The sequence below is a fragment of the Xiphophorus maculatus genome, chromosome 5 (genome assembly GCF_002775205.1).
Source record: "Xiphophorus maculatus strain JP 163 A chromosome 5, X_maculatus-5.0-male, whole genome shotgun sequence".
Lineage (NCBI taxonomy): Eukaryota > Metazoa > Chordata > Actinopteri > Cyprinodontiformes > Poeciliidae > Xiphophorus > Xiphophorus maculatus.
In genome coordinates, this window is record NC_036447.1 from 9,017,345 (window position 1) to 9,036,319 (window position 18,975).

The 18,975-nt window shown below is 36.6% G+C and overlaps 1 protein-coding gene across 2 annotated transcripts in view; it reads right to left on the minus strand.

The window, feature by feature from the left end:
- Positions 1 to 18,975, minus strand: part of LOC102232182 (alpha-1,6-mannosylglycoprotein 6-beta-N-acetylglucosaminyltransferase B-like) — a 117,564-nt gene that overhangs the window by 43,760 nt on the left and 54,829 nt on the right. For both annotated transcript variants that reach the window (XM_023333074.1, XM_014476137.2), the window contains exon 8: positions 10,305 to 10,474. In XM_023333074.1, the coding sequence (XP_023188842.1) occupies positions 10,305 to 10,474 (170 nt within the window). The remainder of the gene's footprint in view (positions 1 to 10,304; positions 10,475 to 18,975) is intronic.

Here is an 18,975-nt window from a genome sequence, read left to right on the forward strand (position 1 = left end):
TTTTACTGGAAATAAATGAAACATTTTTGGTGCAAGTGATAGTATGTAATTTATCGACTATGTTTTTTGCTTTGACTTTAATTTAATAGAATAGAACCACAGATATTCAGTGACTTTTACTCAAAAACAAACTTGAGTAAAGAGTCCTCGACTTATCTACTATATCCAATTCCCCAAAACCTTTTGTTTAATCTATAATCTGTATCTTTGCTTCCCTGGTAACTTTATGAAGAACATTAACTATTTCTTTGGACAGCATACAAAACTTTTTTTCTGTACAAGCCTTGGATTTTATTTTGCTGAACCACTAAAATGTGTTTTCCTTAACAACTCCTTAGTTTGATTTTTTACTCAGCTCTGATGTTCAACTTACAAATGTGCTTTACTTACAAATGCGGCACCATTTTTGTGGGACAGATTTTATTGCTGCTACAACAAAGAAACAATCATCTCTTTTTCTTGACATTTTACTTCAGATTTTATGACTTGTCATAAGACAACTTGCAAAGACATTTGCGCATTGTGCAACACTCGTAAACTAGAAATCTAGATGTATGAATTCAATGTACAGTAGTTGTGTAAAACTTGGATTACTACTCTTATTCAAAGAGAAAGCACATTTTGTTCTTTGTTGAGAAATACTTTAGACATCAGACGTAAATAGTTGTCCAGTAATTGTTCTAGTGTTGCTCCTCTAGACTAAGTTCAAGTCATTACATTCGAAGCATGATTCCCCTTCATAAAACTCTCTCCACTTTCAAAAGGCACATTTACAAAAGTTAAAGTAATCTTCTCCTTGCACGCTTTAAAATTCAAACAAAGAGTATGGGAAATCATTATCAATTGTGCGCTTCACTGTGATTTTTGTCTGTGCAGAAGGAGAAGCAACAGCAGGAATGATGTAATGCCCAAAAAATCTGGGAAGCTGCTAACAAGCACATTGATTGGAGTTTACAGGGTAACAGCTGCAGGGAGACAGAACTAAAAAAATAAATAAACACAACAAAGAAAGATATGCAGTAGAAAGAGAAAAAAAAGCAAAAGAAGGGTTGAAAAGAAAAAAGACTGAAAGAAGCAGAAAAAGAGTTCTGGCAGAGAAAGGGTCTGTAAAAGCGTAAGCTAGACGAAATGGTGTACGCATAAAGCCCATTTTCTGGCTCTAGATTATAATAAGGGAACAAAGTGATAAACCCACACAAACACTCTCCATTAATTTCTTTGTAGCACAGTTTCTATTAACGACTATAATACCTAAGATCAAGCGCAACCTGTCCCATAAATGAAAGTTTTAATGGAAAAACGCGTCTCCCTCACATTTACAGCCCACTTTGTGGTCATACTCTGACTCAGTTATATCCTTTTTAATGAATAAAACTGCTGAAATGCATCATGAAGCAAACAGAAAAGAGGAACATTAAAGTTCTCGAAATGGGGATAGCAACAATAAAGATAGTACTGCAGTAGCTGTTTAAAGAGACACAGAAACAAAGCAAATAGAACTTGTTTCATTAGTGATAATTACATTTACTACAGTATGGGATTTGTTTTCTGTGTGGGGGCATAACAAAGCAGCTCATAGTTGGCCTGAGTAAAGATGAAAGTTGAACTGAGGTCACTGGCTTCTTTTTGTGCAGGGATTGAGTCAGATTAACGAAAGGAGGGAGAGAAGAGGCTAAAAAGCAAATGCTAATATTCACAATTTGTGTCTGAATCTATGGGGGTGGGGAGGATTCTGGGAGCTGGTGTCTATCTCCAGCGATCAATGAGTGAGAGGCGGGCTCCTCTCTGGACAGGTCGCCAGTTCATCACTGGGTCAACCACACAAACTCACAACTAAGGGCAATTTAAAGACACCAGTTAACCAAACAGTCATGTGTTTTTGGACTGCGGTAGGAAGACAGAGTACTAGGAGACAACAGACTCAGGCACAATGAGAACTTTATAACTCTATGCAGAAAAACCCAAGGTCAGGATTCAATCCTAGAAACATCTTTTTGTAAGGCAACAGTGATACCAACTGTGTCATTGTGCAGCCCAACCATTTTTTACAATGTGGAATCAGAAAATATATATACATATATAAATATATTTAGAAAAAAAATTAAATAATGGGCAAACAAACATCCTCAATGGACACAATGAGCTTTAACCCTCCTGTTATGTTGTGAGTCAAATTGACCAATTTTAAAGTAAATTTTTTTTTTTTAAATAGTTGGAAGTATTATTTTTGCATGAAACTTTTTCTATTTGTCTTAATAGGTGCACTCTACATGTAAATTGAAAATTTATTCATTTTACACATTTGCAGACCCCCCTGAGTCTACTTTTTACATAGATACTGTTTGGGTCAATTTGACCCGGAAGTCAGGTTAAAGTGCAAAAAAGATTAAAAAATGTCTATATGTTTGTATAATTCTACATGTTTCCTTGCAGCTATGAACCATATTTCACCACTCACACACAAACACAACACACCACACACATATGTGCACATGCCCATACACACAAGCCCACTTTCTCACTACTCTCTTTACTTCACTAGAAAACTGCAAGAAAGCAGGTGTTCATACAACTTTTGACGGGAATCTTTTCTGTTCCCATGGACAAACTTCACCCACACTGAGTGACACTCAGCAGAAGTGGAGGGAAACATAAACTCTGCATGACTCATTTATCTTGATTTTAATCAGCGGGTCAATTTGACCCAGAACAGTCTGTGTGTCTCAAGTTCAATTATAAAGATCACCCATTGAAAAAATAAAATAAAATGTAATATAAAAAACTTTACCAAAGATCAATTTCAAGGAAATTATTCTTTATTATTATTATTCTTTGTGTCTAGGTTTTCTCAGTGGAGATGAAAAATATAAATTCCATTTTTTATGTCCAAATGAGTAAATGAGTAGGTTGTTGTCATTGATCCTTAATTTCTGAGAAATAAAAAAACATCATTGCTCAAATATTGATTGAAATGATTAGTATTGGAGTTAAAAATCAGATACAAAAATGTTTTGGAGTAATTTTTTGGTTTCTGACACTATTGCATGATTAAACACTCTCTGGGTCAAATTGACCCAGGAACATTATTGCTGTACCTCAGAAACAAACATAACAGGAGGGTTAAGGGACATTTCAACAGATTAAACATGGATATGTGTGTAGTTACTTCTTCAAAAAAATATTTAGTCTTATGCATTTCCACCTCCAACCTCAACTTTGCTCCAGACTAATTTTCATAGCAACCAATACTTAACTTGCAGCTGAGATGGCGTTACTTGACGGCTCAAGTTTGAGGAAGAAACAGAGTGCGCAAGAAGGAAAAGGCATTTCAGGGACCACAAAAAAGAAGTGAAGATTATTTTTTTAATCATTTTCAGAAAACAGTTTAGAGGCAGCCAAAGAAGGGACAGAGCAGTTATGACTTCTAATAAAGGTCCTTCTCTGCAATAAAGTCGGAGGCACTGTATTAATAGTGCAGAACGTGGTTTTACAAGTGGGTGATATGGGTATTTCTGCTTTAAGCAATGTTTTAATTGTGTAATAACTCCATTTGGCATCCCTGTCAGGGCACTCACTAAGTTAGCTACATTATTACCCAATCTCTCTCATATGCGCCAGTGTCTAAACTAATTCCTAAAACCAGGAACCTGAAATAAAAATTCTTGTTATTTTAATTTGAAAAATAAAACAGTCTTTTATAGTAACTATGAAATAGGAAATAATCAAATCCTCATGCTGGAAGTTGAAGCCTGGTTTTGTCTTTCAGTGTGAACAAAGTGTGGGATTACGTGAGAAAAGTCATAATCTACCTGCTATTAACACATTGAGCAGCACGTACATGAACATGATTGGCTGCTTATGTGTTAGACTAACACAAAGTGTAGAAATCAAGTCAAAGGACACTTGATCTTTTTACCAGTAAAATCTATAGTGCCTTTATACATAGATTTCTGTAGATTGATACACAAAAATAAAATCCCCTCAGATGTTGGTTAATAATTTGTAAATAGAGTCCATCTGTATATGTTTAACCTCAGTAAAAATCCAGCTTTTCTGTAAGAAAAGATTTGAAATATGTTAGAGAATATCAGTTAAACAGCATCATGAAGATTAAGATTTATATGTGACAAGTCAGGAAAAAAAGTTGTAGAGATGTTTGAAGCAGAGTTAGACTATAAAACCCGTCCCAAACAGCAACCTACCAAATCATGGCTGGCCACTTTTTCTAACAGGTTTGTTTAAATAGACCATTAATCAGGGATCAGCCTAGAGCCCAAGGGTAACTCTGGAGTAGCTGCAGAGATCTACAGCTCAGGTTAACATTTTTGTTATGCATTCAACAAATCTCCTTTTGTTCAATATCGGCATGGAGAGTTTGTCACAATCCATGAAAAGGGAACGACATGTGGAAGAAGGTGCTTTGATCAGATTTAAAGAGAAAATAACTTTTTGGGCTGCATGGCAAACACTGCCATGTAGTGACTGCCATGTGATTGGGTCACAGCTAATGTGACCCAGTGAGAGTCTAAACATAAATCCAACTATGTCAGAGGTTTAAAATTGATGTTCACAGGTTCTCTCCATCCATTCTGACTAAGCTTGAGATATTTTGAAAAAAAAAAAAGATGCCATAAATGTCAGTATTTCAAGTTGGTAAGGGAATACTTCAAAGGATTTGCTGCTGCAATTGTTCTGCAAAGTACAAACTCAGATGGGCTGAATCTAAATGCAGGTCAAATTATCCTTTAGATTTTGGATTTTTTTTGGAACCCCACATTACAAGTATGCACTATTTTTTCTAGGTTTATCACATAAAAGCAACATACTTAACATAAATATTTGTGGTTGTGTGGTGGCAAAATTTCACCAAGTTCAGATAGTGTCGATGCTTTTTCAAACTACTGTTCATTTGCAGTTCTTCAAGCTACACACATTGCTTTATTCTATAACACAGGAGTCGAAAAACACTGACTTTCTTCCAGGCTACTTCTTCGACACAAGTTATAACTGTGTGTGAGCTGCGGGCAATGCAGTGCAAAAGGCAATTACTTTTTAGCCTGTGGCAGGTTCTTTCATCTCCTGGTATTACTGAACCCTCTATATGTCACTTAGCAGCAATGACAGGAAAAGGCACAAAAGGTGCTGACCGCCCACCTCTGTTATGACTGCAGCCACCGTCGATGAGCTGGTCCCTCTGGGCTGTAATGAGCAGGCAGAACCAGACCTTTCCTTCCTTTCACACCAATACATCTCAGTCACCTCACCTATCTAACTAGTGCCAATTTCAGCTTCCTTTCTATCAAGTTACAGAGTACGCCACATTGTGAGGACTGCATGCTCAGCACAGATAATGACATGCAAAGCCTTGTGTTGAATTAAGTGTTTGGTATTGTGTATGGGCGAGTAAATGGCAGTAAATGGAGACAATTTTCTGGTTTCTGCATAAATGAAGGACAATTCAAGAGTTTCAACAAAAGGATGACATTTATCAGTGAACCTTCACATCAAAGATTTGCATATTTGAATTCAAAAAGTGCCTTCTGTGAAATGTGCAGACTCTGCACTTTATTCAACTTCAATTTCTTCAGTTTCACAGAGATAGTATTCTCTGGGAATATTTTCATATTAGGCCATCTATCTACATGCGGACACCCTTGAGAATAAGATGCTGTTTTATCTCTCTGTCACTTGTACATTCAAGACAACACAATCCCTTTACAGGGCAGTTCAAATAGGAGTTTTTTTTGTTTTGTTTTGTTTTAACCACAGAAGTTGTCTCAAAAAAATGGAGCTTCTAAAAAATCTTCATGATGCAACCAGATACATAGTGCTTTTTATGGGGATTTTATGTGATAGAATAAAAATTTAAATATAATAGTGAAGGGAAAGAAACAGAATGCATGTTTTTTGGGGTTCATCTCAACCACCTTAGCACAATCAGAGACTTAAATTTCTCCCCAGTCATGTACAAAAAATAGGTCAGATCGGATGTAAGTGGTTGTGATCATTAATTCTCAAGTCTCGCCAAAAATGTGATGCACCACAGCAAAACCAGAAAGAAGTCACCAGAACACAAACTGAAAACATGAGATAAAAACAATAAATTTCTGAGAAAATTGTAATTTTTGTTTCTTTGCAAAATCTAACAGTATATTAGATGAAGTCATGGAAAAACACATGCTTTAAATAGTGGTTTTGGGGGTTTAAAAATAGATAACTTTGTGTTTATATTAAGCTTGTTTACAGATTAAATCTGGCTGACACACAGCTGATTGATGTACTCTCTTTGTTTAAACCTTTCCTTTACCATGCAGGTAAAAGCTGCAAGTTGAAAACTACACCCTCTTGATTCTAAACTTACAGCAGAACTCCTCAAATAGTGGGGCATGCCTGTGAGGCATTTCATGGTTGAACAACAAGCCTCCAGTCAGTAGGTGGCAGCAGTGCTCAAACTGATCAACAGGCAAGCTGTTCACCCAATAGAAGAAATAGCATATACAGGCAAACTAGTGTACTGAACTGATGGAGGAAAAGAGACAGAGAAGTGTGTATCAGTATAGAGACCTAGGGGGTGGAGATACAGGGCCAGAAAAGAACAGAAAATATGCCAACGCCTACATAGCTCTTTGGTTCAATGTGAATGCAAAGTTTTATGCACCTTTCCTCACTCCTGATAAGATAGAATACAATTTAATTAGGGTGTTTTTTGTTGTTGTTTTTTTTACATTTCTCTACCTTTTTGAAAATTAATAAGTTGAAAAAGTTGACAGATAACCAATATTTACAGTGTGAAAACATTTAGAATGTTATTGTGCTCAGTCTGAAAATGCACATCCAATAAATCATTTGGACTTTTTCCATTTTGAGAATCACACACTGAGCAGTCTTGATTGAATGTTCCAGACTGAGTTAAAACCCCTTAATTATTTTATTTATTTATTAGGTTTTTTTTGATAGGGACAGACACACATTAACATAGACAAACTGAACAGAACAGCAGTCCCTTGGTTGTATCCTAGTGCTTTACAGTGTAAGCTAATTTGAAGCACTTTTAAAACAACGTCCAAGTTCAGTTTACCCACTGACTAACATGAAATCCTATTTTGAGGTGACAGTTAATCATGTTGTATTATCTTAAATTACTATCATTTCACTTTCCAATAGTTCTTAGATATAGTGTTTAAGACTTAAAACAATAAAATGAACTGCAACAACTTAAAATTGAAGTTGTTGCAGAAAAAAAGCGGAGCGTGACAGAAAATAATTGAGAGCCACTGACTTGCAGCATTTAGGATGAAAAACTTTATATAAATACTTTTGTATTCATTTAGCACAAATTCAGTTGATTCAGATCCAAGTTCTACTGAAGAAAAGTCCCTTTCAATTGCTAAGAAGCTTAAGTCTCTATGGGACTTTTTGGTCAACACAGTGACTAATGTCCAGCCACCTGTTCTCAGTGCTGACCGGTAACTATAAAACACAAGTTTGGACCTAATCATCCCCACAGCGGCCAATTACAGCTGTGCTGTGTACCCAAGAACAACTCTCAAAGGTAGTCAGAAAAGCAGGCAAAATCACTAGTCGGCAACCAAAATCGCATGCTTGCACATGGCAATCCAGACACACACACACACACCTACACACACACACACACACGCACACCCACACACACACACAGTGTAGGGAAGATGAGAAATACATAAACTAATTTATTTGCCATAGCATACATATATTAGTCTGTGCAGCAGTGGAAAGAGAACATAAGGCCTCTTATACACCAAGCTTACGTCAAGAACCAGCAGGGATGACAGGACCCTCTGCTGTGTGTCCTCATGTCGCCAACTTCCAGGAAAATAAATTGCACTTGAACACGCTACAGAAATGACCTCCAAATGCCAGCCTCGGTGTGCACCTGTGCAAGAGGACGCAAGTTATCACTACAGGAAAGGATGGTGTAAAAATGGAACACTGTTTGTAGGTTGTACCATTTTCATGTGCAACATTGATGTAGCTCACGTCTGTAGATTTTAATAAGTTTATAGCACATTTAAGGTTTGGGTTTTAATCTTTTACAAGGTACTTTAGATTCAATAAGAAAAAACAATAAAGGTTCTTTCAAAAAGCCAGGAACTGTTAACTGTTAGTTGTTTTTTATATAATGTATATGTAATGACATGGATTGATGCTGCATAAATAACCAGACCTGAATTGACCAGAATAATAAAAAAAAGTATGTATTGAATCTCCCAGCTATATATGTAACCCTGTCCACACTTACCCCTCTGGGGAGGCCAGGACCCATTTGGGTCCTTTTAATGTCTTTTTAATGTTTTAATAGCCAACATTTTTCCTGTCATTATGCTAATGGAATTATGTTTTTCAGAAGGTATTACAATATGTTGGATCAAGGCAAAAAAAACCCCTCAGAAACAAACTCAGTCTACTGTTCTCAGACGGTTCAGCAGCTGGGCGAAATCGGTGTTTGGACTGAGAGGCTGAATGAATTTGTAATGGCTTTTACATACTTTGCTGCTGAATTAAATAAAGAACAGAATAACAACATAGAAAAAAACATGTTTATTTTGCACATGGCATAAATACTTTAATTGTTGTTAATTGCTTTAATTCCCCAAACGTTCCACAGTGGTAGCAGAAAGTAAACAATCTATTCTCATGCTTTTCAAACCAAGGCTAATGCAAGGCTGCTGGTGTTGATCTTGACCCGTGAAAAAGTGCTCGACTCTGCAATTACACATCACTAAAGCACTGAAATATGGGACGGGACAGTATGTTCCCACTAGTGAAAGACTGTGAATTGTCTTTCAAGCCTCATTGGTTTCTCTTAATTGATTTGATCAGTGATGCAATAAGTGAACCGAGTTTTTACATTATTATCAATAACATGTTGGTGTCAAGGTCCCTGGGAGAGGAATTACAGTCCTACAGTTGCTTTAAGGGTTTTAATGAACAGATCAATAAACCAGCTTCCACGGTTTGCACAGAATACAAGACAAGAACAAAATAACTGGTGTTAACTTGTCCTAAATTAGAGTTGAAGTTGGACTTTGTGCAGAATGATTCAGTTCTATAGACCCATATTAAAACATTAATGAGCCATCTCCATTCAAGATGACATCCTGTGAGTTTTATTCTCAGTCAAGACCATAAAGTAGATTGCATAAACTAGACAGAGCAAGCCTGGAGGATGTTTTTCTCCAGGTTGGCAGATGTAGATCCATCTGCTTGTCTCTGTGTTGGATCTACTGCTGTATCAGTCAGCAGAAACATATAGGGATACTGACACAAGATAAAAAGACCAAGGAACGTGATCCCACCATCAATATGAGCTCAATATAGAGACAAATCAACAGGACTTTAGCATCCTCTAGCTTAATCTTTGGGCTAAGTGGAAATGAGGCCTAATTAGATTGCAGAGTTCTTTCACATTCAGGATTGACAATCTGCAGCGTATTCACAAAAGCAACTACTAGTGTTCTTATTAGAGAGATTTGACATTGTAAGTATAGAAAACAGAGAGCCTCTTGTATGACCACATTATTTTTAACAGCTGATTTTCGAAATGTATGGCTAGTGACAAGCACCAGGTCCTCTGTACTGTTTCAAAGATTATGTGGATGCAGAAAAAAGAAAATCTGAATAGTTCATCATTGCTCTCGGCCTTAAATGTAACAGATTTGCTGCAGGAACGCTGTCGCCCTATAAGCTGATACTGCAATGTACAGTAACAATGTTAGCAAGTATTAAGTCAACAGATGTTTCAATCATAATGTTGTAAAGACTTTTTGTATTTGTACGGTTCAGCCTACAAATTGAAACACCTCCCATCTATGTAAACGCACTTCAAAGACTCATTTCAAGTCTTGGATTGTCAGTTTGCAATGCCTACCACCTGTTAAAGACATAGAAGTGTTTTAGACTAAAATAGAAATATTTTAATGGCTAATATTTAATATCACAAAAACCTGTTGCTATAGTTCGTGAAAGATGCAAGCAGAAGAAGCAGGGCCAATACGAGGTGAGAGAAGTCAGACTGGAAGTAATTTAGTCGACTCAATACATCCAAGTTTCAAAGATCTTCTTTTATATACAAGTCAAATGCTAGTTTTGCATACAAGTTAAATATGTGACACATCTGTTTTTTTATTTCTGTAAAGTAAATAAAGATTTTTGCAATACCCATTAACACATTGTGTCATTTCTGTGCTAGACCTTTTTGATTTTGTAAGACACCCTTTAAAGAAAATAAAAGAAAAAGAATGTTTGGCTGTAAATATAGCACTTACCCTTGAAGCTCTTTAACCGACATGGAGATCTTGAGGTTGTGTCCCAGAACATGAAGGGCAGTCAGGATGTCGGCCCACTGGACCATTTCCCCTAGCGGTCCCCCCTTCAGCACCTTTGGGCTGAAAACATCCCCAGATTCCTCTGTTAGGAATCCCACATGGATTAGGATCTGAAAGGGGGAAAAAGTATATTGTAATGGAAGGAGCTTTACAGAGATGTGTGGAAAATAACCACAAAAATTCTCTTTTGCCTTCAGAACATGTATGTGCATTCATGATACTTTTCATAGTATTCTTCTGGTAGACTGAATGAGAACAGAATTCAGTGGATTCAAGGGTGTGTATTGTATAGTACCAGCTGCTTAAACAGATAATATACACACATAAAACCTATAAGCAGCTACAAATTGTTGATGACATACATAGCAGTTTAAAAACAACAGAACACCAAAGTTATTGAACATCTTACAGGCCTCAATGTGCTGTTTTGATTCAAAATGTTGATGGAGGTACAAAAGAGTATTTAAAGCAGTCCAATTAAATATCATCAGGGATGTTCATAATCTATTAAACTGTTATCTGTTAGAATAATTAGAGAATAGGATATGAAATGCAGTCTGAAAATTCAAAGATTTTCTCAGATTTTATCCATATCTGGGAAAAGCTGTATATTTAAGCTTTATACTTTTCCACATTTGATAGAAACATGAGAAAATTCTCAATTGGTTCCAATTTTTTTTAAACTTTTATACAAAAGAATAAAACAAGACCAAATGTAAAGAACATGCACCGACATTTATTTAATCAACATAAAGATGTATTTCAACCAGTAACACACTGTTGCTTGTTTTTTCAATGAGTAAATCTAAAACATAACAATGACTGCAAAAAACACCAATCCTGACTTTAAACCACACTTCCAATCTAAACTTTTCATTGCAAATTAAATCCACTTTTAGCCTTTCTTATACTTAGGTCTACAAGTTTAAGTATATATTTAAGTATAAGTGGTTTTGTTATGGCTCAATAGAACATCAGTCACTACAAATGGTGCTGTGTCCGGATATGGGAGAGTGGATGTGTGTATTTAATTCTTCCATGTTAAAGGTTTCATTTGCTTGATCGAGTGTCATCATTCCAAACATTTGTATCATTGTTATGACCTTCACAGCATGTGACATAGTTTGTTCAAGGACCATGAAGTCAGATGAATAAATGAATGGATTGCTACATTGTTGTAGCTACTCTGATAACATTGATATTCATTCAGAAGATTTTATGATTAAGCTCTGTTTCCCAGCCTCCGCTCCTTTGTTGACATTTTAAAATCCCAGTGTTTTGAACCTTGAGTTCAGCCAAGCTGACATGATGTGTGCTGTCTCTATTTTTCCAAACAGGTGTCTGAGTAGCTGTAAAAGTAATTCACCAAAGTGTCATGACTTTGAAGTAGTCGATACCAATCTCTTGGTCTAAAATGTAAGAGAGTGTTTTTAAAAACTGGGATGACTTGTGATCCTGAAACTCTTTTCTTGTTTGACAGTTCAGTGGGTGTGTCATTACATGTCAGCAGTACAGATAAGCACTCAGCAGTGCACCCCTACACTTCATAGGTGTAAGTGGCTGTAATTTGGAAAGAGGCTAGAAGAATTCTGCAGGTTCTCTCCACTCACATCGACATTAAAAAAAGGTGTTGTTCTAAATGATCTGAAATTAAAGATTGTAAGGAAGGATAGAAAAAAGGATGTTCAAAATAGCATGTTTTGTGATCATAAAAATAACTTCTTACACACAGAGTATAATCTGTTATTATGAAGTTAACTAATCCAACATTTTTAATGACTTTGAGGATTAGAATTATTCAAATCCCAAACTCTTCAAAAGGAAAAAAAATGTAGGAAATGAAGATTAATTCCCTGAAATCCCCAGTGAATTATCTCTCCATGCGCCAAAGAACTTGGATGCACAGAGGGAAAAAAAAAAATCCACCATCATGGACATTAGTGCACAGCTCATTTCACTTGAACCATATGCCAAAACAGATATCCACTACAACAGATTCTTTGCAGTCCCAAGTGAAAACTGTGCTTTAAAAATAATTATATAGAACATTTAAAGGAGTTATCCCAATTAATATGTGGCATTTTTTCAGTGTTGGACCAACAGGGCACAGTTCTGTCAAACACATCTAGTTAACAGCTGCATAATTACTGTGACCCACTGGGAATTGAGCAACACGTTACTTTTCACAGTGGATTAAGCATAGCTATGTCCAAACGGTGCTCTGCTGAGTAATCCTGATTAACCAACGCAGCATGAGCACATCCAGCTGCTTCTACTGGCAAACAGATCCCATAACTTGGACCGTGAAACATGCATAATGAGCTTAAGGCCAACCGAGGGATGTTTGCCAGCAAGTTTGCATTTTACTTCACTCCACTTGTATAGGAATGTGCCCTGTGTCTGTAATTTTGCAAATCTTAAATAAGATTAAAACAAGTAACTATCCAAAGCTTGCAAAGAACTCCACTAATTCAAATCTCCTTTCCTAATTATTTTATGAAGCACTAATACTGAAATGAAAAATCAAATGAATGCCCATGCACAGGAGAACATGCAGCACCATTGTACGACACAAATTATAACACCAAAATCAATACTTTTCATCTTCTGTAACACATTTTTTAAATATGTTAATGGGCAGCAGAACAGACTGAGAACAAAGTTGTTCTTTTTTTACATGACTGAGTTGCATCTCATGTCATGTTTGTGTCCCATGTTTACGCTCTTTAACACTTTTCAGTGTTTACCACCTCCCCAGGGAGCCATCTGGCTCTTTTGCTGCTAAATGCCTCAGCAGATCTCTGTAAATATGAGGAACGGCATGTCCAAGTGGGGATTTTTCGGTTTCTATCTCCCATTAAAATCTCTATAAACAATCAAAAAAATGTTTAAAGAGCTAACAATGTACAAAATATTACATATGTACACAGGTGAGTGTTATACTTCTTTTTAGAGTGGCCCTGATATTCTCTTGTCACCTACAATGTACCTAAGCTGCACACAAAAAAAAGAGAACAATGATATGTACGCAGCTGAGTGGCGCTCCAGTGAAACCCCATCTGGTATGCAAAATCCCCTGATTTAATAAACCTGCTCTATTAAGTTCTGCTTCATAAAAGAGATAAGTGAAACTAAATTAGAGTTTGGATGGCAGATGGCAAAAGTAAGAATGCATGACGCCAATACTGCTCACACTCAGCTTTTTCCTGGTGTTAGGTACAGGGTGTTTCTTTTTTTTTTTTAAAAAAAAGCAAAAACTATGCAAAAGGGATGAACCTCACATACAGCGAGTTGTTTATAGCTCGTGGAGTAAAATAAGGATTATCCATTTTATACGAGCAGAGCAGCTATGGAAAGGTAAAAAAAAAAAATCCCTAAAAAGCATTTCAGTTATGAAATAAAATTGCATTTCTCATGTCTGGTAGATATCAATAAAATAAATCCACAATTGAAATGCAGAATTTTAGAGGTTTTTGATATGGACAATGTGGCTAATTTCCCAGGGTGCCACATCCCTACGGGCAAAATTGCTGTTTGATTTGTAGCTTCTGTTTGAGCACTTCTTTAAAGGGCCTAAGACATAGCATAGAGCCAAAATTATCCCTCAATTCAGGGGTGCAGCGGTGGTGCAGGGGTAAACTACAACCCAAGTATGGAGGCCTCAGTCACTTTGATGGGTCCTCTGATTACCTCAAAAACAGTGCAAAGAGAGCAGGTTTCCAAAGTAGATGATCTGCATTAAGGCAGCTGCAATATTTTGACTTTGCGTCACCAAGTACGGAGAATCAGACGCAGTGGCGTAAGGTAGGCCACTGGTGGCAGTAAGACATGTTCTCTGGAGTGAGAAATCGTGTCTGAGAATCTAACGGGCGAGCATAGGTTTGTCTGCTGCCAGGAGAACAGCACTCGCCTGATGGCATGGTGTTAAGTTTAAAGTTTGGTGCAGAAGGGATTATTGTGTGGGGGTGTTCTTCAGGAGTTGGACTAAGCCACTTAGTTCCAGTAAAGTAGGTTCATATGTGTGAAACTAGATGAGTTCATACTTTTGGGAATATAATATATTTACTCAGGGACCTGAAAACACAGATAAACAGGGAGAAAATACCACCGTTCAGAGCAAAACTTTTCTCTCTGGGAATCCAGTCACAGAAGAGAAGCCGGTGCTGTTTTGCTCTGGATATTTCTCTCACATGGCAGGTGTGCGCGAGCGTGAAGACAGATTTTGAATTGTTTGCTCTTGTGTATGTGTTTCACGTAGACATGTATCAATAACCTCTTGTCAGAGACATGCGTGCAATTCAGTGTTGATGTTTACTTACTCACCGGGAACACTGGGATTCTTTAAAGGTCTGGAGTTCATTTCTGCTTTAAAATTCCTACAGGTATCGAATGTGAAAAAGTTCTCCACGGATGTAACCACATATACAAATCTTCAGTCAACCTTATGATCCTTTACATGCGCACATCAGGGTTCTTCTAACATCCACCTCATTAGCATTTCCTGCCATAAAAAACACGATGTACTCTGTTTTTCTGAAAGCTTGTAAAAGCCTATGTAAATAAACTCTTGTGTGGTTTGCCTTCTAACGTGAGGAGCATTTAATGCCATTTCAGTATGTGCCTAAGTGAAGTCTTTGGAAAAACTGGAAAGCAGAAGAGGCTCTCATGTATGAGGTGATACTCCACTCTGATCCACTCATCACGGAGAGGCTAATAACAGACAAATGCTAATGTATGTCCCAGCATCTGTTGGCCCAGAAAATCACATGAATGTAGGCGTGTGTGTGTGTACGAAATCCCTCTCATTCACGCACCATGGCCTTTAAAGAAGGTTGCACAACCCAGGTGGCAACACAAGCTGGCACTGCCATCCAACAGCGCTCTAACCTCAACCTCACCTTCTCTCTAATGCATCTTCCATGATGTACAGTAGAATTTACACAGGCAAAAGTTTAATAATTCTAGATCATGACAAAGTAGCACTGAAGGAAGCATTATACATGGCTTTAATTTGTTTTACAAATGAAAGCCTGAAAAGTCCAGTTCAAGCAATTGCTTTAGAAGTCTACTTTGCAACTAGAACTACTAGAAAGTAGAAGCATAAAGCCCCTAAATTGAAAGGTCAGGCATGGAAGAGCATTTTCACAAAAGCTCAGTGGTTTCTCTGGAGGAGCTGCAGAGATTTATAACTATACAATGCTGGAATTTATTGACGATTTTATTTTTTGGATGAAATGTGCAAAAAGAAGTCCCATCTGACGTTTGTCACATAAGTAAGTAAGGAAGATAGCAAACATGTCAAAGAAGGTCTGGTAGTTTGTTGAAACCTGTATGTAAATTATTTTTGCTCAACATGTAAAATGGTATGTGTGGAACAAAAGGAACGCTGCATATAATCCTGACTACACCTTCCCGATCTTTAATGGTTGTGGCAGCGTCATGCTAAGACAGTTTTCTTCAGCAGGGACAGGGAAGCTGATTGATTGGGGAGACTGAAATAAATAAAAGCTAACAAAAAATTCCTAACTTGCTAAACAAAAAATAAATAAATAAATCAAAATAATAATAAAATCACTTAAAATCCCAATAAAATACACCAACCTGTGTAATTGTAATGTGATAAAAGGTGAAATTGTTTAAACAGTATAGATATTTTGAAGGCATGGTACATGATTTTACCCTTCATAATAATAATCATGTTTGGTCATTATCATTGCCATAGTTTCTTCCTTGTTCCTTCACACTTTTCTGCTCCTCCCTCCACCCTTCCTCCTCACTTCCTTTCATATTCCATTAGTCTCAACGCTGTCTGCACTCAATCAGTATGAGGTCAATTAACCGTCAAGAGGGTAGACATACGGAGAAGGCAAATTAACAGTTTGGCACAAGATGCAAAACACACTAAATGTAGAAGCAAAGATGCACACCAATACACTGGCTGGGAGACAAAAACTAACAAGATGTACTGTAGGCAGTGAACGGAGAGTATATTTTAAACAAAAGGTAAAGATCTTTAAAACTCCACAATAATCTCTAAAGTGTTTTTACATTCTTGCAAAGTTTTACTGAATATTTCTTTGCTGATGTCTTGGAAAACAAATCAGCTAAATTGGAACAACTATGATACAAAATGGTCCTTCATTGGCCTGGTTTCTCTTTGTTTAGTGCACATTTTGATCCAGTTTTAGCATGTAATCTTCTTGGATGCACAACTATCACAAAGGATAGTGTATCTGATTAACCTTAAATACAATTCAGTTAAACTAGACTAGAGCTTTGAACAATAGTCCGATTATGTACACAATCTGTAGTTTTTCTTCTTTTTTTTTTTTTTTTAACAAGTAATCTGCAAACATATCTTTAAATAATGGTTGGTTATGGCTGGAGGCAGATTGTATGAAACAAAAGATTAAAATCTTAACAAACAAATTACATTGAGCAGAACTGGAATCAAAAACCAAAAGACAAAACAAACACACAAAACATGCAAACAAAGCAATTCCATGGCATATTTAGGGAGCAACAAACAAATGGTTGCAGGTCAATTGGGAGAGAAAAGCAGGTAACTGAAACAAATCAAAACTGAGGAAACTTGTTAACACATAACATGAACCAAAGGCATCTTTTGAATCTGAAATGATCAGAAGCACAAAAACAAAACTATGGGACTAAAAAGATGACCAAAAATACAATGTTAAACATATTACAAAAAAATCCCTAAAGGACTTATAGGGAACACCTATTCAAAGGTAAAGACATTTTGTTTATAAAATAATGTTTATAAATGTGTTATCTATCAAAAGATTTCATAATAAATAATAATCCACAAACCGGTGTAAAACAACTCTCAGTACAATTTGGATATGCATTATAGGGGTGTTCTCAGCAAATTTGTAACAATTGTGATAGAAAATAGCACTTAAGGTTTGAACAAAGGTAATATCCGCTGTACTTAGCAATAAAATGTCTTCCTAGTTTTCCATGAAGTACCTATAGCAAGTCAAAGGCGCACATAGCCAACATACATCCTCATTTCCTGCACTTTTCCTCTCACCTCTGATCTTCTTTGTCTTCATTTTTGCCTCTGCTTTGTTAATTTATTCTCTTTCTGAATAAACGCTCTGCTCGAGAATCAAAGAGAAAGGCAAACGGGGAGAGTCAACAAAGCCCCACTGGAATAGCTAAGAATTTATACTCAAGCAGAATGCAGAACTTGTGACTTGAAGAAGACATTGTGTAGAAGACAAACTGCGAGAGAGAGCCTGGCTGGAGCTAAAATAGATCAATGTTTTATTCGCCAGGGGTCAAAGCTAATTAAAGTAGAAAACTTGTGTCAAATTATTCTGATATACTGTATGTGGTACTGTGGAATAATAGTTGTGCTCTTCAATATTTCTTCTGTTTCATTATTTTGTTGCAATTAGAAGTCTATGCTTATCAAAAAAATATTATTTCACACAATCTTCTAATCTTTTCCTATGTGAAAATTCACAGCCTGTTACCCTAAACGTGATAATTTCTGTGCTATTCTTTGCAGCAACAATTAGTAACAATTACTTGTCTGTGATAACTGGAAATGAGTCTTTAATATTGTGGCTAGGGTTGTGCAATATCAGAAAGTCATGCAATGAATGGTAAAATTAGCAATGGTGGTATGAGTTGCGATATATGCCTCTTTTCTTCGTTCCTTTCTCATCTGTGCTTCCTACACTTGGAGATCAGTCTGGTATGAGCATCTTCTGCCTTGAGTGTCTGTCAATGTGAGTAAATATTACATTAGCATATAAAATTCAAGATCATAACATTTGAAATATTAGCCAACAGTTTTTCCACTTCAAATAGTGATTTTCAACTTGAGTATTGCACACACTGACATTCCGATAACAATATATTCACAACATGTTGTGCTCCCCTAATTTTGTCTCACTCATTTTTGTAGAATTAGTTAAACTTAGGAAGGTTTCCAGCCATGACCATAAAATCACACCAACGCATCTCAAATGAACTCAAATTAACCTATTTTTGAACAATTTAGAAAATGGAGCTGTTCTTTGGTCTGCCTTTGCACTTGAGTTTAAGATTACAAGATAATAGTCTAAAAATTGTCCTTCAGGATTTTCTACTATGGAGTAGGATTCATGGTTCCATCAATTAGCTGTCCAGCTACCACAGCAGCAAAGAAACCCCAAACCATCACACTACCTATGCTAGACTATCTCTGATATTATTTTTCTGATATGCTGTTGTAGTGTTAAACCAGATGTAACAGTGCTTCCCCCTTCTTAAGACTTCAACTTTTGTCTCGTCATTCCCCAGAATATTTTCCTAAAAGATTTCAAAATTATCAAGATGTATTTTGGCAAATGTAAAAGCCTTTCTGCTGATTTTAGTCAGAAGTCTCCATGGACCCAATTTTTCTCCAGTCTCTTTCTCATTGTTGAATCATGTGGGTGTATAAAGCATTGTATAAATAAAGCTGGTATGGCATGAGCCATGATGTGTTGCTTGTTGAGATCTCTAATTACTTCATGGCAAACACAAGTCACATATGTCATAGTGTAAGCTAACCGAAAATCTGAAAATCTTTTGTTGTGAAAGCACCAGCAGCACT